At 43.6% G+C, this 22,514-nt stretch overlaps 2 protein-coding genes across 5 annotated transcripts; one reads left to right on the top strand and one right to left on the bottom strand.

Moving 5' to 3' along the window:
- Positions 1 to 2,178: 2,178 nt before the first annotated feature.
- LOC125742243 (protein SSXT-like) lies at positions 2,179 to 19,119 on the bottom strand. Of its 4 annotated transcripts, none has more exons than XM_049014099.1 (11): positions 18,422 to 19,119; positions 17,480 to 17,591; positions 17,136 to 17,220; positions 12,936 to 13,074; positions 9,812 to 10,039; positions 8,535 to 8,702; positions 7,694 to 7,771; positions 6,670 to 6,762; positions 5,846 to 5,989; positions 3,512 to 3,642; positions 2,179 to 2,351 (listed from the first exon to the last, which is right to left on the bottom strand). In XM_049014099.1, the coding sequence occupies exons 2-11, from the start codon at positions 17,518 to 17,520 to the stop codon at positions 2,325 to 2,327; spliced, it is 1,134 nt and encodes a 377-aa protein (XP_048870056.1). In that variant the 5' UTR covers positions 17,521 to 17,591; positions 18,422 to 19,119; the 3' UTR covers positions 2,179 to 2,324. The 4 variants fall into 4 exon arrangements, with proteins under 4 accessions (XP_048870056.1, XP_048870039.1, XP_048870048.1 ...); XM_049014082.1 differs by having other exon boundaries at positions 17,480 to 17,556; XM_049014091.1 differs by lacking the exon at positions 6,670 to 6,762 and having other exon boundaries at positions 17,480 to 17,556.
- Positions 19,120 to 19,196: 77 nt separating this feature from the next.
- On the top strand, positions 19,197 to 21,962 carry LOC125742303 (proteasome subunit alpha type-7). The gene is made up of 7 exons (XM_049014204.1): positions 19,197 to 19,596; positions 20,204 to 20,330; positions 20,506 to 20,630; positions 20,818 to 20,940; positions 21,288 to 21,407; positions 21,495 to 21,557; positions 21,653 to 21,962. Exons 1-7 carry the CDS (start codon positions 19,495 to 19,497, stop codon positions 21,746 to 21,748), a joined length of 756 nt encoding a protein of 251 aa, XP_048870161.1. The 5' UTR covers positions 19,197 to 19,494; the 3' UTR covers positions 21,749 to 21,962.
- The last annotated feature ends 552 nt before the right edge of the window (positions 21,963 to 22,514 follow it).

Raw genomic sequence — 22,514 nt, 5'->3', positions numbered from 1 at the left:
GCTCGATGCACGTGCCGTTTCTGTGTTTTCAGAGGTGTTTTCTTCATAGCCACGCACAGAGCTGGCCGCACGGGGCCTGGCGCAGCTATGGGGAAGGTCAAAGGTGGTGCAGCCCCGTTCTCTTTAAGTGTGCGGTGTTGCGAGCGGCAATTAGTGACAGACTGCAGATATGCACAGATGGGTTACCGGCGAGCCCGTCTTCGGTGGGGGGGGGGGGGATCCTACATCTCTCAGGGGAAGGTTTCATGCTACTCTGTTTTGTGCATGTGCTACCTCACAACATTAATTCCAAAAGCTCAGGTAGAAATCCTGAATTACACACAAAATGAGGCAAAAGCTCTAAAGGGGAAGAGCCAGTGTTAATGCTGCATGGATTAATGAGCCAGGCTGAGGAGAATGCCTTATCTTAGCACAGAATCATTTATAATCTATAATACTATACAGCACGAGACTAAAATGACTCCACATAATGTTGTAAAGATCAAAGAAAATAGGGGTTTAAGACAAACGAATTATGAGAAAAAACCTGATTAAAAGTTAGAGGAAAAAAAGTTACATTTCGACAGCTTTTGGAGGGAGAAAGTCAAAAGGGTGACTTTAGACAAGATAGCCTTACACTGATACGATGCAAACCGCCTAATGTTGCAATACCACAACTGTCCAGATGGTGGCATTCAGAATCACGACAGTGGAAAAATCACTAATGTAGGTGCTAACTTAAGAGACTAACCTGATAAGAAAAATCACAATAATTTATTTGATTTTTTTCTGATAAAATCCAGTGACATACAGCTTTCACATCATTATGCAAAAACACAGTTCCATGGCACTTGAGAGGACTAGTGGATAAAATAGATATGATTTTTATTTAAACACTGTACAGCGGAACCATATTCTGCCATTTTCAAAATAAACAGAGGGTGAGTATCATGGCGCATGGGTTAGGGTTACACCTCATTGCAGGGCGGCAGCAGCCACTATTAACTTTCAACTGAGGCCTGCTTAATGGACGGAGAAGTCATGCGGCCAGCTTCAGGCCGAATCGCCATAAGATGCATATCGTACACGAACTAACATGCTAATATGTCAGTGACAGGTGTCGGCCTGGCTGAACAAATGTAGCATTTCTGAAGCTGCCGGCGCAAAGTTCTTCATTGAGAGTTAGGAGAGTTAAACGCCTACCGGTAGCTTATTATTAAATGATACAAAGTATTATCCTTAACCAACGATTCCCCCATATCTTTTCTTGAGGGAAGTTGGAGGCCCTAGCTATCGCCGTCAGAGTGAAACATGCTTAAATTATGCGGTGGAGCAGCTCTGGAAAATGCCCCCGGAAACGTGTTTTACGTCAACATGACTCTGGAGTCACCATTTGGTTTAGATGTGGATGTTTGGGGCATCAGTATTTAATACTGCTGAGCCGTCTGGTCAAACACAGGGTTCATCAAATGTGAAGCACGATATATATACATCCATAATAAAATCACATATATAGATGGCTTTCTAGTACACCAGGGATCGATATCCTACGCGCCACGGTATTTATAGTTGCGATTTTTTTTTTTTTGTCAAAGATATAGGTTCAATAATAATAATAATAATTAAAAAACAAAAAAAAAAAAACACGTTACAGCACAAGTAACGCCACAGCTCAGGAAAAGCAAAGAGGATATAAGAGGAACATCCCATTCGATATACAAATTTAGCTCTACGTAACGGTGCATTGAGGACGCCTGTATAATGGGCACACTGATCTCTGCAGGGCTGGTGGCTTCTCAGCACATGGTTTTATACAAGTATAATTCTAACACCTCTCTCCATACCTACATCTCCATTACAGAAAAACCCACAATATTACTAAGGGTTAGTCAGAGGTTACTCCCCCACAACAGCAAAGTGTAAAAAATAAAAGTAAAATGATTCCCCTAATGTAACATAATGCGGCTTAGGGCTGTCGCTGCAGCGCAGCCAATCAGCTGTACTGTACGGGACACACCCACGCGTATGCAAACATTCTCTGAGCGTCCTTCACTAAGCTGGAGTGTGACCCTGAGTGACTCGATTCCCATCAGTCTGAGTGTGGCGGCGTGGAAACGCCCAGATTTAAAGAGTATGAGACCTTGATGTGGGGGGGCGTGGCAGGCGTGACGTACGAAGATCCATCCCCTCTCTTAATGACGGAGTCTAAAGCAGTCACACTACAGCAGCCATTACAGAAACTGCAGAGAAAATGGGCAAAATATGCATCCTGATAGCAGGCGTGGCTCCAGCGCTGAGGGCAAATGCTGCTTTGTGGGGGTGGGGGGGAGGGCGGCTTCGGCACCTCACTGCTGGTAATTCCCATACTGACCCTGCGAGGAGGCACACAAGGGGAGGAACGTGAGCTTCGCACTCCAACTGCAAGGAAAATCTCTGCAGGAAATGACGGTTGTTCGCAAATTACGATGCGGAAAGGATGCATCCTGAATGGCATGTGGATGCGGGGAATGCGCATTGAGCGGGCTTAAATCACAGTCACGCAGCGGTCAATGGTGTGGAACACCAGCAGATGGCAGTATGGCTCTACATAAGACAGTTAAACATGACAAATGGGAGGTTGAAGATTTATAAGGCGTCTGGTGAGAGTTGGGTGGAGGGGTACAGAAAAGAATAGCTAGGTTTCTGACTGGCAAACTTACTGTTCACAATGCAATTTTCTAAAATACTTGGAGACTTCAGACATTTACATGCACATCTCTAAACGGGTCAGAGTGGCTTATTTCCTAGGATATTCAGGTGGATTCAAATGCTACAAAAGAACCACAATTCAGAGGAATTACTGGACACAACATTTGAAATGTAATCTCCTCTCTTACTCTACTGTCATGAACAGTTCATTAAACACATAAAAATATCTCCATCCAAAAATATACATTACAGTGACCTATAAAGAAGTGGTTTTGAAAAGTCAGCTTGCGAATCTCTTGAACTTCCTCCACTACTTCCTCCAGATTATAACACAACACATCGTAAAAGAGAGCAAATCAAACTGCACAAACTGGACACCAGGAGCTTGTCTCACAAAACGGGATTCGTTGGTTAGCTGGATAACATGTCAGATTTAAGGTACTTTATCTTCATTCAATTCAATTTAGCCTAGACTACCTTAAATCCGACAAGTTACCCAGCTAAGCAAGAAATCCGACTGTGATATAGATCCCAGGTAATAGATTTATATTCTACATATACTATCAATTTATCATTTTACAGATATGTCAGTTGTTGGGGAGAAAGGAAGATTTTGTTCCTGTAAGATCTGGTGATCAGCTGACCTCCTACGCATACACACATCACAAGTTAGGATGCAGAGCTGGACACTCAGACAAAGGCAGCAAACTATATTCCTGATAGGACAAGTGGGTAAAATGTAAATAACATCAGCTGTGCAGGTGAGGCACTGGCTAAAGGCGTCAGCTAGTGAGGTCCTAACCCTACATTCACAGCAAACCCTGCTGCCTGTCTCCCGTCTTACCTGGTCGTAGGCGTAGGGGCGCTGCTGCTGCGCTGGCGGAGGTCCCGGCTGGGGGGGGCGATACCCTGCGTACTGCTGGCCTTGCCCCTGGGAGTAGCCGGGGTACTGTCCTGGAGCTCCTTGAGAGGGCCCTACAGGGGTGACACCACAGGGGAGACTCAATGTCCTGCTGCTACTAGGTCCAACTGAGACAATGTGACCCAACATCTCGGGCCCACAGAACCTCTATCCATCACATCAGTCAAACGGTACCATCATTAGTTAGAGCAGGTAGCGGATGATTAGAGAGGAGACCGTAGGGGGCTGTGTGGAGCTCAGCAGGTCAGCCCTCTGTGCCTGTGTTCAGAAGGTCACCGGTTCATCTCTGCTGGCCATTTAAACCCCTAAAAATGCTCCAGGGTGCTGAATGAATGGCTGACCCTTATAATCTATATTATATGGACAAAAGTATTGGGACACACTTCAATCATTGGATTCAGGTGTTTCACCCATTGTATCAGCATAAAATCAAGCACCTAGCCATCCAGGCAGGTTTATAAACATTTGTGCAGAATGAGTTGTTCTGAAGAGCTCAGTGAATTCAAGTGAGGTGCTGTCATAGGATGCTATTTTTGTGATAAGTCAGTTTCTGAAAAATCTTTCCTGCTAAACAGTCCATGGTCTACTGTACATGGTATTATTGCAAAATGGATGCATTTAGGGACAACAGCAACTACACTTTTAAGGAACAAAGCGGGGTCTCCGAGTGCTGAGATGCATAGTGCATAAATGTCACCAACACTCTGTTGACAAAGACTGTGTGCCGGGAACTGCATGGAATGGGCTTCCATGGCCGAGCAGCTGAATGCAAGCCTCACATCACCAAGTGCAATGCCAAGCATCAGATGGAGTGGTGTAAAGCATGCCGGCACTGGACTCGGGAGCAGTGGAAATGTTTTCTGTGGAGTGATAAATCACGCTTCTCTGGCAGTCTGATGGATGAATCTGGGTTTGGCGGATGCCAAGGAGAACGTTACCTGCCTGACTTCATTGTGCCAACAGTAAAGTTTGGAGAAGGAGCTATAATGACATAGGGCTGTTTTTCAGGGCTTGGTCTAGGTCCTTTAGTTCCAGTGAAGGGAACTCTTAATGCTTCAGCATACCAAGACATTTTGGACAATTGTATGTTTCTACCTTAGCGGGAATAGACTGTGGAAGGCCCCAGTGCACAAGCAAGGTCTATAAAGGCAGGTTTTGGGTTTGATGTGGAAGAACTGACTGACCCACACAGAGCCCTGATCTCAACCCCATCGAACATCTTTAGAATGAAAAGGAACGGAAGTTGCGAAACAGGCCTTCACATGTAGCATCAGTGGCTTGACCTCACAAATACTCTTCTGGATGAATGGGCAAAATTTCCAAGAGATACACTCCAAAAACTTGTGGAAAGCCTCCCCAGAAGAGTGGCAGCTGTTATACTTGCAAGAGAGAGGACCAATTCCATATTGGATTTCAAATGGGATGCCATAAAATTATCTGTAAGTGAAAAGCCAGGTGTCCCAATACTTTTTGTCCATATAGTGTACCTGTTCTTGTACACATAAGTACAACAAAAATAAAAATGCTGGACATGTGTGAGTGGGGGGAGAGAAGCTGACAGTATTAAAAACACCCGAAGATGAGTCTTGGTCAACCTGAGTGCACTGACCAATTGCCTAACCATTGCTACCATGTTTCTCAGGTAGCTTAGTAGCAGAGCAGGACCTCGATCGCTGCAGTTAAGCAGGAGATTAGCTTACCTTAGCTTAGCTTAATTAAGCCCCCATCCCATGCTACAGGGTCACAGTTCACCTAGCCTTTAATATATTTAATTAAAAACGTTTGTTAATGTAACAGAAAAATAACAATGCAACTGCTCCCTTGTGTATGACAAACTACAGGCACATAGGCATACAGCAAAATGACAGGTTTCATCAAAATTTGCTTCAGGACCGAAGGCCCTCGATCCCCCTGGTCCAGCAAAAACACAAAATTTACTTCTGGCTATGGGTCTGATAGGTTGCAAAAACAAGGTCACTCACGACATGCGTGAATACTACACGTCGGCCAAGCTTTGGACATGGCGGGTAAGTTTCTGCATAAGCAGGGAACGAATTAATCATGACAAATGAACACGGCCGCTGAGTAGAACCTTTCGGTGATAAGGGAAGAATCGACAGCCAACAGCTGTCTGGGACAAGGCCTCCAAAACACAGGAAAACAGACCAACGTGCCAGTGATGACGTCAGAGGGTCAAGGACTCTCCTACTACACACTTTCGGTGGCTGGAAGTTATATGACTGAACTGGTACCCACCATATCCCTGCTGTTGCCCAGGGTAACCTTGTTGCCCCGGGTACTGCTGCTGCTGCTGCTGCTGCTGTTGCTGTGGTGGGTAGCCCTGCTGCTGGGGAGGGCCTTGCTGGTAGGCCTCCTGTGGCTGCCCATACTGAGAGTTGCCTGCAGGGGGCGACACGCAAGAGGGTGAACTCTGTGCCCAGTCAGGAACCGTTTGGCTATTAATCGCAGTCAAGAGGAAGACGGCACAACACCTATTCTAAAGAAGACAAGAAGCGGAAGAACGCGACAGAAACAGAAAAAGACACAGAGGCACAAGTGCAGACCAAGACAGGAAATGCGCTGCCTCGTGTGGCAGGATGCCTGAGGTGCAGGACGGTTACAGGTCCCTGCGGAACAAGCATTATGGCCACTGGAACATGACATTCACGGAGGAGGGAATGCCGGAAATCACACACAGCAAGAAATTAAAAAAAAAGAAAAGAAAAACAGCAAGAGGTCACAGAGCAGCTATGCAACAAGCAGCCCAATACTCCTTTGCACTGTACACACAAAGTGGCTGAGATTGTGAGGGAGGGGGTTAACTGCAATAAGTGTATCTGTTACAAGGTTTAGATAAATTTAAGCTTAGTTATTCTTTCCTGAAGAGTTAGACAGATTATTTTTTTTTTTTACTGCTAGTGCGGGAAAAGGTTGCGGTAATTTTCCTCATCAGAGTGTGTAATTAGTACATTACTGCAAGGGTGAAGGACATTAATGAGAAGTCCAAAAGGTGGCCATGTGTGTTGGTTTGGTGTCCTGCCTCTCGTGGTGTATGCGTTTGCATGAAGGTATATAGATACCTCCGTCGTAGTAATGTTGTGAGGGCTCCTCGTAAGGCTTATCGTAGCCCTGTTCAGGATACGACGGTTGCTGAAAACCGTAATCATTATGACCTACATTGATTTGACAGGAAGATAAGGAGAAACGTTAATGCTCCCAGCTGAACAAAAAAAAAAACAAAAAAAGTCTGAAATGTAAATGAAAATAAATACTTGTGAAAAGGAAAAGAATAAATCAATGCATACATTAACATTAGCACTGTTCAGAAGTACTGAAACAAAGAAGCTAGCAAACAAGCTTGATCTCATTCCGAATGCAGTAATAATAAAAACTAGGCACAAGACTTTTCCCCTTATACCATTTGATGATTAAAGCCAGAATGATCTGAAAGAGTAAAATTAAAGAACTATGTTCTAGACCCAGCATAGGTTAGGCTTGAACCCAGGACCGGCTCTCCTTTTTGAGGGGGTTTAGGCAGATCTTAACTTGGGAAGCCAGCCCAAACATTTCATTTCCTCTCCAAAGGAGGTTCAGGGGCCCTGGACCGCTGCCTATTCTGCCTATAGCTAGAACTGGTCATGCTTGAACCCCCGATCCGTGCTGATGACCGGGAAGCTGTCCACTGCGTTACGTCCAAACGGCTACACGCTAAAAGAACCAAAGGACCAGGCGGAAACGCATGTTTCTGGTCGGCTCTGACGAGAACACCGGTACATCAGAGAAGAAAACATTCAAACCGAAGTGATCTCAGTCATATTCCCTGCTGTACAGTTAATGCATTTTAATGCTAAAACTTAACACTACCAGCAGTGACAGTGCCGAAATATAGCATGACACCCCCAGTATAGTGGTATACTGTGATAATAATGGTACGTATTTTAAAGCATCTGAATATGTCGTAGTGATGCATTTAACAGCTTAGTTGCGAATGGTTACACCATCAGCGCATCAACGTATCATGAAAATACAGCCCAAGGATGACCGTGGCCACCTGCACTCAGCTTCCGAGCAGGTGACCATCCGGATCGGGCCATAGAAGCCCACCTTCAGGGGTTCCTTGTCCTCCGTGACTGTACTGCTCTCCGTAGTAGTCCTCCTGGCTTGGGTACTGCTGGGGGGGTCCTGCAAGGGGGAATACGGACATACGCGCACACACACATTCATGTGGGGGTCCGTCAGCAAGCGACTCCAGCCTGATCGCACCTCTGGTATTGGTGCCACAGCCTAATCTGCCCTTTGGACACACTGAGACAGAAGCGCAATTCCTGACATGCCGGACGAACGACCTTACAGTAGTTACACGGCGACATGGGCAGGCCTTTAAAGCGCAGAAGTGGGTCACTGCTCAGCAAGGTGAAAGGGAGGATGAAAAAAGCCCGTGTCACAGGAAGTGGGGAGCAGAGGACTGAAGATGCATGACAAGGGAGGGACTGCAGCCTGGGGCGACTCTAGGATTTATTTTTTAAGGTGAGTAATAGGGGCACAGTAGGGGTGTTATTTGCAGATTCAGGGGGCCAGGAAATTTACTGGGGCACTTGAATATATAATATTTATATATATGGGAGATGGTGAGGAGGCGCAATGTTACATTTTAAAAGCCGGGCCAGACATTTCAGCTACACCCTTGGTTTGGGGTGCGGCCTAAGAGGGGCCTAAGTCATAGAGAGGGGCCAACGCTAGCATTAGCCAACGATATGTTATGAATCGGTGAATGACAAGGGAGGGGGCACTCTGGGGGCCAATCAGCTTTCAGCTTAGGCCAGTGGCCCTGAGGCCCCGCCCCCATCTGCAGGGGACTATAGAATTGTAAATTACAGATTTATGGTGCGAAGGTGCTGCACACCCCCTGGGGAGGCGGCGACAGGATGGAGCAGGCTTGGCTCACCTTGCTGAGGAGGCCGGTATGGCAGCATGGGTCTCTGCCCCATGACGTGGTTGCCCTGGCCCACCTGCCCCATCATGGCCATGGGGTTCTGCTGGCCCTGGTAATGCGGAGCTCCACCCGAGGCCATGTTGTACTGCTGGGAGGGCGGCTGCTGGTGCATCATGGGACCTAGGGGCACGAAGGGGGCGTGAGTGGGCACAAAAACACCGGAAATGTGAGCCACTTCTGATTTCCGTTTTTTATAACAACAATTTTGGTAACACTTTAGTCTCAAGGGGCAGTTCACCTGAAGACTAAAAAAATGTTTTAGAGTGGTTATAGTGCTATCTATCCATATAGGTTGTTTTGCTGGAAGTTGCATGGGACTGAACGGCATTTTCTCTGTGGTGATTAAAGCGGCATAAAAATACATTTCAAAAATCCAACAGCAATGTGTTTTAATCAGAAATCATGACCTGGTTACTCAAGATAATCCACACACTTTGCAGTTTAACGTATGAACCGTTTTCTTAAACTGAACTCCACACACCAATCATATCACTGCACAGAAGACAGGAGCACGAGCACCCTATCGCTATCTTCTACGCAGGGATACGACGGGTGTGGTTTATAACCGGGCCAAGATTTCTGGTAAGACACATTTCTGATAAATTATTTTTTGTTGCCGTTCACTCCCATTATATTCGAGAGAAGCCCGACATTTCTACGTCCGATATCTCCAAAACTACGCAACTTCCAACAGAACAACCTAGATGGATAGACAGTCCCTCTAAAACATCCCTTTCAGTCTATGGGTGAACTGCCCTTTTAAAGTCTGCTCCTAAACTGTTACTAATCATCTGTTAATATATTAGTGAGTAAAAAGACTGACTTGCAATCAAATTTATATATTTATTACAAAGATAACTTACTCCTGCTTCACAAAGTATTGCGTAAAGAATTTGTTAAAGCACAATAACAACTCATTTCTGTACATGACTATTATGCCATTGTTTTGTGAATACCAGGAGCAAAACATGACTGTCACACATTTCTAAATTTGTTTCTGAAGGTATCTTTCCATCTATTAGTATAATAATGATTAACAAATTATTAACAAGTTTATTAATAGCTAATGAATTGACAAACTAAAGGGTTACCTAGTTTTTATATACAAAAACAATATATTAATTTCCTAATATTCACTGCACTATTTCATAACTCATCGTAACTATATATTAAATATAACAAATTATTTACACACTTCCAGTCTAACCATGAAGAACAGAAACCGAAACCTTGGTTGGGCTGCATGTTCATGTTGGGCCGGGGGCCATAACCTCCCATGGGCTGGCCCTGGTTCATACTCATCTGGCCCTGTGCTGCCACGCCCTGAGACGAGGCCCCTGCTGTGTGGCTGTATCCCCCCATGGCCCCATGGCTGCTGGGGGGCACGGCCATAGAGCTGCCAGACAGGCTGGGAGCCTGGCCGGGCCCGGGGCCCTGAATAGGCATGTGGGTGGTTCCTAAGAGACGGGACAACAGAGGTGTTGTTGAAGTCTTCGACCCCCCCCCCCCCCCCCCCGTGGTCAAATAACAACTGGCACTTAAGGCTGACGTATTTCGTGAAGAAAGCGGTCGATTCACAGACTGGTAAGAAAAGACAGTTAAAAGCGACCCACGTGTGAGCATCGCTACATGGAACGGAGGACAGACACGCAAGCGGCAGAGTGGCTGCTCCCACTCAAGGTAGATTCAGGAAACCGCAGACCGGCGATGGGGGCCCTGAGGGCTTAGTGCAAACACTACAGGAGCAACAGCCGAGGCAGCACCTTGCATCACACCTCCCTCAGCCTCACTCGGCACCCCAGAGCACAGGCAAACAGACGGATTCATTTTTGATTCCCCAGCCCGCGTCTGTAACAGCCTGCTTCTAGAGTATGTGTCTCATCTCAGTGTCACTTCAAAGCCTCGCCATTGTCGTGGGGACCTCTATCAGCGTTTCAGACGGGCCCAAAACTAAGTGGCGGCAGCTCATTAAAATCAATCCCTTTAATCAAACGCAACAAACAGGAACACATTAAATGGAGTGTGTGTGGGGCATGGGGAACCAGCAGACTATCACAAAGTCATGTGGGTATCTGGAAAGCGGCATTTGATGTGGGGCCATGTGTTGCAATGAGTCCTCCAGACCTTTAGGAGGCACCATCCTTGCCAGGAGCAAATGGTGTGGTTCACCCCTTTGACTAATGAAGAAAAAATATAACCAGATAAGAAGGTAGGCTGTGTTGCTACTGAATGCGTACACCTTACTGGATCCATTGCTTCCGGATCCGGTTCATACATAGTGTACGTGTGCCTGCGTGCGTCTTTCCCAGATTTAGACTGTACATGTGCTCAGAGTTCAAGCATGCGTACATCGAGTATTTTACGAATGGATAGCAAACAGTACTGTTTGTGACTGGCTCGATCCACTGCGCTACGTACGTTTACGACTCGCAGTGAATTCTAAACACGCATGCGTGTATATGGACAATTCTTGGAGGGTGAAGAAATACAGAGATCAGAACCTGTTGTTGTAGACAAATATACCAACTCCACACATGGAGCCAGGGTGGAGACTTGAACCCGAGTCCCAGAGCTGTGAGGCAGCGGTGCTAACCACTGCAAGATAAATATATTGAGTACCTTTGTAATAATCTCATCATAGTTGTCAAGTTTCATATTCGTAAGTGTAGATTTCTGGAAATTACTCCAAATTGTATTACTTTTGAACATGAGTTAAAAATATTCTTGAAAGAAAATTAATAGTGATAGTGCCAAGAGATTGTGTGCGAAATCAAAAGTTTTTTCCCCAAAGGAATAACATCCTTGTCTTTGGATGTTTATACACGACTAATTTTTTTTTTTTTTTAATTTTTGATTGCCGCTTGGTTGCTATAAAACTGCATTATGTGTATAATGTTAAATTGCTATCTTTAAGAAGTATAAATAAAAAATAACATTCATTCAGTTACTTTTATTGAATAGAACAGTAAATACATCTTACCCTTTCTTGTAATCAAAAACCCGTAGGAGAATGTATTTCAAGGAGAAATAAAAAAACTCCTTATAGAACATCCGCAAAGGACAAGAACATCTGAGGAGACACGTCCAAATCAAATGCACAGTTGTTTCAGAAAGCTCGTGTCAAGGTTTTAAATTTTTTAAATCTAGCAGGAGGGAAAATTTTGAGCAGGTAGTATTTATGCAACAATTTAATGATACTTCACTCAGCTTATTAGTCAAAAGTAGAAAATTACTAACAGAAATACCAGTCCAATATGAAACCACTTGAGGGACAGATACATTATCTTGTAGAAAAAGATTCTTTTATTGTTGTGACTTACTGAGAAACACATTTCCCACACCGTTATCATAGATAGGGAGGCTGCCGTAAATAGGGCTTTCAGTCCAAAACGCTGGCAACGCACGCAGGCGCACATGTGCACTATGCATGAACCGGATCTCGAAGCAATAGATCCGGTAGGGTGTACGGATCTGGTAGTGACAGGCTACGCTCACAATGAAGAAAAATCCCATAATTCCAATAAATCCCATCATGTACACGTCAGGGTGGAATCTGATTAAGGGCCATCCCCTACCCAAAGGGCACAATATTTAATGACCACAGGTCAGGCAAGGGAAGGTAATATAGCAGTAAAGGATGCCTGGTGGCCTAAAAACAATACACTATATAAAAGGGTAAAATTCACAAGAAGACAGCAGCGTCAGTGTAGCACATAAAAGTAACATAAATGGACATCCATGCAGAATGTAACTCACGCCCTTAAACGGCAATGGACGTCTAGTTTTCCACGGTACCAGCGACCACAAGTCAACCTTATGGCATATAGATAAATAATCAATAGGCTCCATGGCAGCTGTGGTGGGGTGCTATGTAAAGAACAGACACAGAGTGCTTCCTGTCTCGGATACTTCCCCTTTCCGTGACACCATCAGCAGCTGCCCGTGGGCCCCATGCCTCTCGTGGTTGCCATGGCACTTGCGGATATTTTTGGGCAGCAGGGGGGGTGGGGGAGACGGGGGAGCACTTGTTATCTTAAGGACACATCGTGTCCCGGATGGGCTGTTTAGAAAATCCCAGCGTGGAGAGCCAGGGCGAGGACCAGTTTGAGCCAGTTTAGGCCGCTGCGGAAATCTAGCTTCCGAGCAGACGCGCAGGTATGGGCACGCAGGCGTGCACACATGCAGAGAAGGGGAGGGAGAAATGGGAACGTCTCCATCACCAGAGCAGAGGGGGCAGCAGCCATGTCATTAAGAACGTAGCCTCCTTCAGGGACTCGTGATGTGGCCGTGTTGCTAGGCGACCCCAGCGAGATTAAAGGGGAGGGGGGCGGGAGTGAATGAGGTGGTACTTACCAGACATCTGTCCGTTCATCTGGTTCTGCATGTGGGTGGTGGGGGGGCCCTCAGCCGGCATGCCGTGGCCATGAGAGGGATGGGGGGGCCCACTCTGAGTCATCCCACCCGGCCCCATGGGCATGTTCTGTGTGGGTGGCTATAGATGAGAGGGGTGGTGGTAGTGTGGGGGGGGCAGATTAAAAAAAGAAAGAGACAAGGAATTAGAGACATCACAGAGATAATGGTGAGCTCTAAAAAACAAAACAAATGACAAACAGGAAAGCAAGACAGTAGTGGAAGGTAGAAAAAGGGGATTATAAGCAGATGATACAGGTTAAAAAGACACCATACAGGATAAAAGGACCCCAGTGGATCTGGGGCTCAGAAGGTGTAGGGAGACATCTGGCAGGATGGAAAAGCAACAGTGCGGTAGGTAATGACTGAGTGGGGGCCTGAAAATCCCCCCATTAAATGAAACGTATTGTCACGTTCCTGGGAGAAGATAAGCCCACATATTATTACCTAAAAAAAAAAAAAAACCCACCAAGCCGGGGATGAACTTCATCTAAGGCTGGAGGAATTCCTGCACCTCCTTATCAAGCAGCAGCAGAAAGAGCAGGAGCCCTCTGGTCAGGAAACAGCCAGCATCATTCATAAAAGGAAGCCTTGGCGGGATGGAGAGGCCCGGCCCTAAGCACGCCTTCTATCTTTACAAGAAGCTGGCGGGGGGGGGGCGCGCTAAGCCCACCGTGCCGAAACAGTAATTAAATAACGGCGCCGTGGCAATCAGAGTGCCGGTGAAGGGGGGGCTTGTCCGTCTTCTAATACTTCCCCTGGCTAAAGCCCCATGACTTGGTGATGACGACCCCCCCCTGTCTCATGACAAGGAGCAGGACAAAGAGTCCCGGCGGTACATCTCACACAGCAGCCCTGGATAAATTCAACTCGATTTTCCAAGAAGCTGACTTTTTTTTTTTTTTTTTAAATGTCTATTCAGTTTCAGAGAGAAAAAAATAAACCTCAGACTGAGCGGCCCTGAAATGCCCCCCCCCACCCCCCCAAAATTACAAACGACTTAGGAAATTGAGGCTTAAGGTCACATATTTGCATTCAATAGACGTCTCTTGGAAATATTTTCTTCAGAAGGTGGCATTGAGCCCACAGTTGCTACTCAAAGTACAAATGATGTAAACCTAATTCACAAAGTTATTAACGTAGCTCAGCACTCAGGTAAAACAAACAATGAATGAAATTATAAATGAGCTCTTTCATATGGTACTCAGTCTCCTTGCTTAATGATGATGCATGTAACCAGTAACAATGTGCATCAAAATACACATTGATGCCTAGAATATCTAAATATACCTTTTCCCCTGATCAAAACAGTTAATCTTCATACAATGCATTTTTCTTCTTATGCTTTAACCAAAAACCACCCTTTGTTTCTTAAAAATCAGAATAAGGCTTGCTACAATTGTATCGCTACACTTCATCGACATCAATCATCTACAAATTTATAAGGATCTGAATTCACATTATCATACATTTCTTTGACTGTAAACCTCACTGACAAGCACATCCCGCCCATCAGATCACATCTAGTACATTACACAATGGCACCATCATTAGCCATTTTTCCCCCACTTATTTTTCAGTCATTAAAACGACTCATGGTGTCTATCTGCTGAAACGTGTCTGTTCGATGAGATATGTCACGTAACCATGGTAACACCGATGGCAGCATGACTCAAACATTAGCTACTGATTTGCAGAAACACCTGGGTAATAATCTACGTCGGCATGAAAATTCCTACCGTTGCCCATACAAGGGCCACTACTACATGCTTCTCGGATTCCTGTGAATTTTCCCTTCTATTTCCAGACCAAAGTCACTTTAAATCTCATCAAATGAGAAACATATGGCTCATACTGTGATGGACAATCAGCTGGAGCTGAAGCCCCCCCCCCCCCCCAGTAGTGAAGGGCTCGGCAGATAGGTTGACTCACTGACCAAACACTGACCCCAACCAGCCGACACCAAAGCAAGCCCACCACACAAGCATCCAGGGCCAGACACACACGGGAAGAGCAGCAGCTACACGCCTTTTTAATGATACCCACTGAACTTGGGAGTACCTGCATGAGGCCCACACATGCATAGGGTTCTCCGGTAATGGGTTACAGTCCCCAGCAATTACATTCCGGTTCTAGTTTCAGTCTCCAGCTAATTAGTATGTGTGCGCACTCAGTGCTTGTACTGGCTTGGCGACTGACATTTCATTGAACAGAAATAGACCGTGACAACTCACGATTTTCATTAAGATATCATTCCTGAACTCCATTTGCAGCCTGACAGAAATACAGAAACATAATAAAATGTAAAAAATAATAATAATAATAATGAAATAAAAAACAAAGCAAAAACTGCAGGACCTGCTTGTACCCAGGGTGCAGCTAGAAATTCAGAGTCCCTTGACAGAATGTCACCTTTCCCTGTCCAACCCCCAGTTTTACATATAATTTTATGACGGTCTGCCATTCGTCTTGCTCGTGCCCAGGGACTAGATGAATCCCCCCGCCATTTTGTCAGTCAAAAAAAATAGCAAATTGCAGTAAAGACAAACCTGCAGTTGATGGTGATCATCCTTTATCTAGTATTTTAGTTAATGTATGAATCTCAAGAATTACCAGATATCAGCACAAATTCAAAAAGGCTGGCATACTCCTTACAGAATCATCTTTCACACCGCTACAGCTTTGCAGTGTGGGGGAAATCCCTGACCTGAAGTATTATGACACCATCAGCTAGCCAGTTCACGCCAAGGCTCGACACAGGCGTGAGCAGCTTAAAGCCTATAAAAGTTTAGATACATACAAGCATTTTCTGGCTGGTCATGTACACAGGACTGGTGAATGGAAAATTCCCGGAAAAGACTGCTTCTAAATTAATTCAATGGTGAGAGTTTTATCCTAATCAAATTAATGCTGCAATGTCTAATGACAAAGACAGTGTGTAAAGCAATTGTGTGCAAATCAATTTTGATATCAGCCTTGGGCTGGGCTATATGGTCAAGCATCACAATCCCCCCCCCCCGCCATATCAAATGATTAAGCTAATTATCACAATATAATTCAAGTTATTATTTCTTTGCTTCAGTGCTCCAATTTCCTTAAAATTCCTTTGAACAGCCCCTAAACAGGTTCAGAACATGAAAAAAGTGACAAACTGAATCGACCGCAAACTGAAATTTCATTTTAATAAATAAATCATACAAAAAAAAAAACATACATAAATCATACAATCATACACCAATTCTCCCATCTGACCACCGCGATCTACTTACTGCATATTTCTGTGTCTGCTGGAAATCTATGAAATGTTAAACCAGGTTTATGACTTCTCTGACGTCTCAGGCACGTTTAACAAAAATTTGCTCAAAAACGAAATACATTACTACTGATCTTTCTGTGTCGTGAGGCATTTGCTTTGGAAAGATTAACTGAGTGCACTGCATGATGGACAGCAGTCACATCACGACTTCACTTAGTGTGACTGAAACGAGCAAATCTATGGCGAGCCATTTTAGCTTTAATTCATTTCTAGAGGCTATCACAAATTCAGTTTTAACTAGTTAGGATGCAAATTCTTGATATCAGAAATGCAATTGTAACTAGTTATAATGTCAATTCTTGATATTGGAAATTCTATTTTAAATAATGAGATTCAAAGCGTTGTTCTCATCCATTTCAATAAGAATTGGAATTTGAACTGGTTAAAATGCCAGTTCTTGATATCAAGAATTCAAATGTAACTACTTTTAATTATAACTGAATTATAACCATAGTTACAATTGAATTCCTGAAATTATAAATTGGCATTTTAACTATTCATTATTTATTTTGCAATGTGTGGGTATGCAGATCTTTTAAAAGACATGTTTATGTTGAAATAAATACACACATACAAGTAAATATGTCTCTAGTTGTATTGGTTTGTTTCATTATGGACATAATGTGCAAAGATATTCTAATGGTCGAACTTATGTGTTTGTTCAGAAGGAGCAATCGAACGCCATTTTTGAGAGCACTACAGACAACCAGTTAAAAACACTGAATAAACTGGGGGCTGTGGGAGGCTAAGTAACATCTGCAGTCATCATGTTATGGAAGCCAGCAAATAAAGGCAAAAAGGCCAAGGTGAGCACCCCCATCACTCACGGCAGGAAGCAGAGACTGCATGTTCTGATTGGAGTCTGCTATAGTTGCCAGGTACACCAAGTTCCTGTGGAGCATCTGCTGGTACCTGTTAACCAAAGAAACGCAAATTGCAGACATACATTTGGAAAACCATATAACCTCATGGAGAGAACATATAACATGCATACAAATGGAAGCAATTTCAACGATATAATTCGTTTGTTTGAAACAAACAAAACACAAATGACTCAATTCGTCAAATAGAATTCGGTTAACTTTATCACTGACTTCATATCAAAATCGAACTAATCGCGGTATCGCCAAAGCAGTACTACTTACAATGACAACGATAGCAATAAACTTACTGTGAGCATTCCGCTGTTTTTCCTTTACTCTGATAGTCCATAATGCATTGAATTAAGTGGTTGTTCTCGTCTAACAGCTGGAGGAGAAGAAATCTCGTTTATCTGGAAGGAACTGGTCATCAAAACATGAGTCCTTATGATTCTAACTCATACAAACAGAGAACCAGCACTTTACATTTAACCCCAGGAATCCAAGGCAGTGGTTTTGCTAAAAGAAAATACCAAAACATTGTGATTGAACTTACTGAAAGATAAACCTCCTCTTTTACTTTGAAACGAGATTTGTAGGGGCTTGCAGTTATACAAAGCAATATAAAATTCGAGGATTTATTTTTCATTACTTTGTTTATAAACATAACAGGCGGACACACGACGGGGTAAAGATATATTACATGCTCAGTACAAAGTGGTGACCGGAAAAATATATAAAACATAAATAAAACAACATTTGTTAAAATATCATATATCACATCAAAGTATAAACAAATAAAACTGCCTGTCGCGATTAACTTTTCCAAACTTTTTCCATTATGTGCTTATATGAAGACAATAAATATTCAGTTTACATAAATATTGTCATAAGTAGTCAAGCAGACAATAAACGGTAATAATTAGCATTTGGTCTGCCCTATTCGGGCATGAATTTGCACAACAAAGGCAAATGAACTGAGCGCCTGTTTGTATAACTAGGCCTTTATTCCTCACTAGTTACACATTAAATAACTGAAAAATTTGTAGAAACCATAAAGGGGTTTAGGGTCATAACGGTGACATGAACACTATCCCGTTTCCCCGCTGGGCAGCAGCTCCAATGCAGCGGAATTAACGCGGTTGGATTTTATGTTTAGCGCCATGGCGACACTGTAGCCAGTTCGCCCGGGTCGTTACGGCTGCGCGTTAGCATGCGAGCTAACGGCTGCGCTCCGCTCAAAAGCTCGTTACCTTCTGTATCGCCGCGGGTGTTATGTCACCCTTCCCTCGCTGTCTGTGAGCCGCGAAAGCGACCGACATTACGCCTTCTCCCGAGCAAGTAAAAAAAAAGAAAAACAGACCTAAAAGACACGAAAAAAATATTGCACAAATTTAGCTTAGCGATAGCTGAAAGCACAGAACAGATTGCGGGCTACAATGTAACAGTCCACGCGAGGGGCGTTCGCAACAAAACTGAAAGGAACATTATGAATTATTCGATAATCCGGTTATCGGAGCAAAAGTGCTTCTTTTGGGTTGCTTGACGAGTTGCAGGGCAAGAAGTAAATAAAGAAAAAGAAACAGGAAACTGGTGAGTACGTGAAGTACTGGCATGGCACCCTCATAAGAAAGGACACTCGCACATCCCCACTGACAGATGCTTCGCCTGTGAACTTAAGTGGCAGCCAGCTTCGCCAGTACCACGGGGGCGCTGGAGCCAGTGTGACGCCGCCGGGGGTGCTTGAGACCTCCGACATTTATCATGCAACAAAGTCCACGAAATTCAGAAGCTGCTTTGTATTTTGAATATTAAGAATTGTTCCCAACATTGACTTTATTATGATGTGTTTGTTTTTAAAGACAACTTCCCCGTTGTCTGCGTAACTGACGCGCTACTACCATTGCCATTTGTACTTCGGACAATCACAGTCAGCTCCGGACGAAAGCCCGAAATGAACATGTAATTAAAATATAATTCGTCAATTGCTGGTAGAGAAACCCAAAAATAGTTTGCAAGATTTGGTGCTTATAGCATTGTGGTTTTGTGCATTGTATGTAAAAAAAAAAAGAACCTGAAAGCGAATATATTATTAACGTGTTGTGACGTTTCAACATCGGGATGAGAAAAATATGCAGGTTTAAACTTGAAAAGGTGTATTTAAGACTTAGATTACCCCCATGTGTAGGATAATTTGGTATCATCCAGGGAGGGTCACAGTTCATGCGCATGCGTAATGAACGTAAACGAGACCTAGCAAGCGGCTTGTACTAGGTGTGCGTCGGTTTATCTGGACTAAAGTGATTACATACATATACATTGTAGAATGGCTTCTAGGTATGATAGGGCTATCACGGTTTTTTCGCCGGATGGCCATCTTTTCCAGGTGGAATATGCACAGGAGGCCGTGAAGAAGGGCTCTACTGCGGTATGTTTCCCATTTTTCTGTGGAAGTCGACAGGGTAGCTGTACTCACTGGCCTATGAACTAGTTAGCTGGCGATCATTTGACAAACCCCAAGTTATGTATACTGAAATATGGACAGTCGCTGCGCATATATTACTTCAACCGATTATAATTCATGAAGCAACTCAATCGTGCAAATTATGAAAGTGTGGGTAGCTTCTCAGAAGGTATGACTTGCATGTAGTAGCTAACAAAAGATCCATTACTCATCACTGGTACTGCGCAGTCGCTTAGCCAGTCTTTTAGGCCAGCTGTAGGTTGGGGTTTCTATTAAACTGTCTTTGTACCATGTCCGGATTATTATTTCTAATACTATATTGTATACATAGATTCGAACGTGCAGTTACTTCTTCGTAGACATTTGAACATGCTTTCTACAAGTTGCAACGATTTACTGTTCGCTTTCTAGCAATTATCAATCTAGCTTAAGTCCTGAAAGTAGTGTCTGAACTTTCAATTTGCCGAAAATTCAAAACCATCTTTATTTCCAGCTCATAATCTACTGCTGAGTGTATTTGTATGTTTAGATTTCCCTTAATCTGGATTTTAAATATTTGTTTCTTTATTAGGTGGGAATTAGAGGGAAAGATATTGTTGTTCTCGGAGTTGAGAAGAAATCTGTTGCAAAGCTGCAAGAGGAGAGAACAGTCCGGAAGATCTGTGCACTGGATGAACATGTCTGCATGGCATTTGCTGGTAAGTAGTCCTGCACGGACTGTACATTCGTTAATCCCGCTTGCAGTCACTTGATGATAATTGCAGTTTTAATAATTTTTAAGCACCTTCTAATTGCTAAAATGTCAGGGATTCTAGCTGTAACTGTTTGGTTGGGTGCTGTGTTTACTGCTAATGCTTCAACTGAATTATTCAGGATTGACAGCGGATGCTCGTATTGTGATTAACCGGGCAAGAGTGGAGTGCCAGAGTCACAGGCTGACAGTGGAGGATCCTGTTACAGTGGAGTACATTACGCGTTACATTGCTACTCTCAAACAGGTAATATGCTCATTGTGGTCACACATCATTTATGTGTAATAGGCATGTGTACATAAATGTGTCTTTTTTTTTTTTTTAATCATATCTAGATTTTTCTCTAATACAAGCATATGCAACAGATAGTACATGCTACTAACCTGGAATGCATGCTAGCACATGTAAAAACACTGCCCCTTCGTCCCCAAAGCGCTACACGCAGAGCAATGGCCGGAGACCATTTGGAATTTCGGCCTTGATCGTGGGCTTCGACTACGATGGAACTCCACGGCTGTATCAGACCGACCCTTCTGGAACATACCATGCGTGGAAGGTGAGTAAGGATTCCCCCTCATCTGCTAGTACTGGTGTTAAAGGTATGAACTGGTGATTAGATGTGTGTGATGCAACGTAGCAGACATGTGCACCTGAGCTTGCTGTTTTATATTTGTACTCAGATGGATTGGTGAATAATGAATTGTTAGATTAGTGGTTAATGAAAATGAATGTTTGTTTTCCCCCTGTGTTTGACACTGTGTTATTGGAACGTTAAATTTGACACCTTCCCAGAAAGCATTGGGCCCAAGTTCTAAACCTTGACATCTTAGATGGCTTGATATTGGTGCTGCAAGCAGTAACCTAAAAACTGATTGCTTGAGCCGCTTATCTGTTACTCATCAGGCAAATGCAATCGGCCGCAGTGCCAAGACCGTTAGGGAGTTTCTGGAGAAAAACTATACCGATGAAGCCATTGGGACTGACAACGACGCCATAAAGCTTGCTATTAAAGCTTTGCTTGAGGTAAGGGATCTTTCAGGTGTAACCTAAGCAGACCCAGAGTAGACCTGGCGTGTCTTTGTTTGACTTTGGCTTGTGGCACGTCTGCAGGTTGTACAGTCTGGTGGGAAAAATATTGAATTGGCAGTGATCAGGAGGAATCAGCCTTTGAAGGTAATAATGACCGGCCTTCACATTTCAAGTCTTTTAAGATGCTGGTAAACATGGAGCAAGCATTTCACAACCCACCTCCCCCTTTGACCTCTTAGATTTTGGAGTCTAAAGAAATAGAAACTCTGGTGGCTGAGATAGAGAAGGAGAAGGAGGAAGAGGCTGAGAAAAAGAAGCAGAAGAAAGCCACATAAACTGCCCACGGTCATCACGAGTGACCGAGCACTTGGTTTGAGCTCTACATGACACTCGGCATTTACAATGTTTGGATTTCCACTGATAAGCTGTACATTGACTTTGGATGGCTGCATGCTTTTCCGTTATGCTGCAAATGTGCTGGAGAATTTCCATGTACTGCAGAGTTTTCCGTTTACATGTCACACTTCTTAATAAAGTCTCTATTTGTAATATCTTGGTTTGATTTCAGTTTTTGTTGTGTTCATATGGAAGGGAAGTATTATACATTATAAATTTTAACATCAATTTAATAATTTTTTGAAGCAGTTGCTTACATATGGTTTGGATTACACTTTCAAAATTATTTTCTTACATCAATGGGCATTTATATGAAACTCGTGAATGCTTGACCACATTGGTAAACCCACGTTTTAAAAATGGATATGGAAAAATTGCAAACAAAAAAAAACTTTTTTTTTACCATTGCACCATTTTTACCTCAAAACGTTTTTACCATTGCATCGTTTTCATGCATTTACATTTTTTATGAGTCACACTTTCTATGCTCAAACGAAATTATTCATTCATTTATTTGGTATTAAACTGTTTTATACAATGATGATAACTTGAGGTTTTCACTTTTAGTTGCAAAACAGGTCGTATCTAACCGCAGGGTAGCACGCAACTCTTCAATTCTATGACTAATCGGGGATGTAATCCCACAGCGCGTTGACAGGTCCAGGCGTATGATGGGCGTGTCTTACAAATTTATGCCACATGTCT

Source organism: Brienomyrus brachyistius, chromosome 1 (assembly GCF_023856365.1).
Source record: "Brienomyrus brachyistius isolate T26 chromosome 1, BBRACH_0.4, whole genome shotgun sequence".
Classification (NCBI taxonomy): domain Eukaryota; kingdom Metazoa; phylum Chordata; class Actinopteri; order Osteoglossiformes; family Mormyridae; genus Brienomyrus; species Brienomyrus brachyistius.
The sequence above is the reverse complement of the archived record's forward strand: the minus strand, read 5'-3'. Positions and strand labels throughout refer to the sequence as shown.

Coding starts and splice junctions, on each gene's coding strand:
- LOC125742243 (XM_049014082.1), bottom strand. CDS start 18,490: ATGTCGGTCGCTTTCGCGGCTCACAGACAGCGAGGGAAGGGTGACATA. Junction 10,040..12,935: donor GATGAACGGACAGATGTCTG/GTAAGTACCACC, acceptor CCCGTCTCTTAG/GAACCACCCACATGCCTATT. Junction 8,703..9,811: donor GAACATGCAGCCCAACCAAG/GTTTCGGTTTCT, acceptor TCGTGCCCCTAG/GTCCCATGATGCACCAGCAG.
- LOC125742303 (XM_049014204.1), top strand. CDS start 19,495: ATGGCTTCTAGGTATGATAGGGCTATCACGGTTTTTTCGCCGGATGGC. Junction 20,631..20,817: donor ACATTGCTACTCTCAAACAG/GTAATATGCTCA, acceptor TCGTCCCCAAAG/CGCTACACGCAGAGCAATGG. Junction 21,408..21,494: donor CTATTAAAGCTTTGCTTGAG/GTAAGGGATCTT, acceptor GCACGTCTGCAG/GTTGTACAGTCTGGTGGGAA.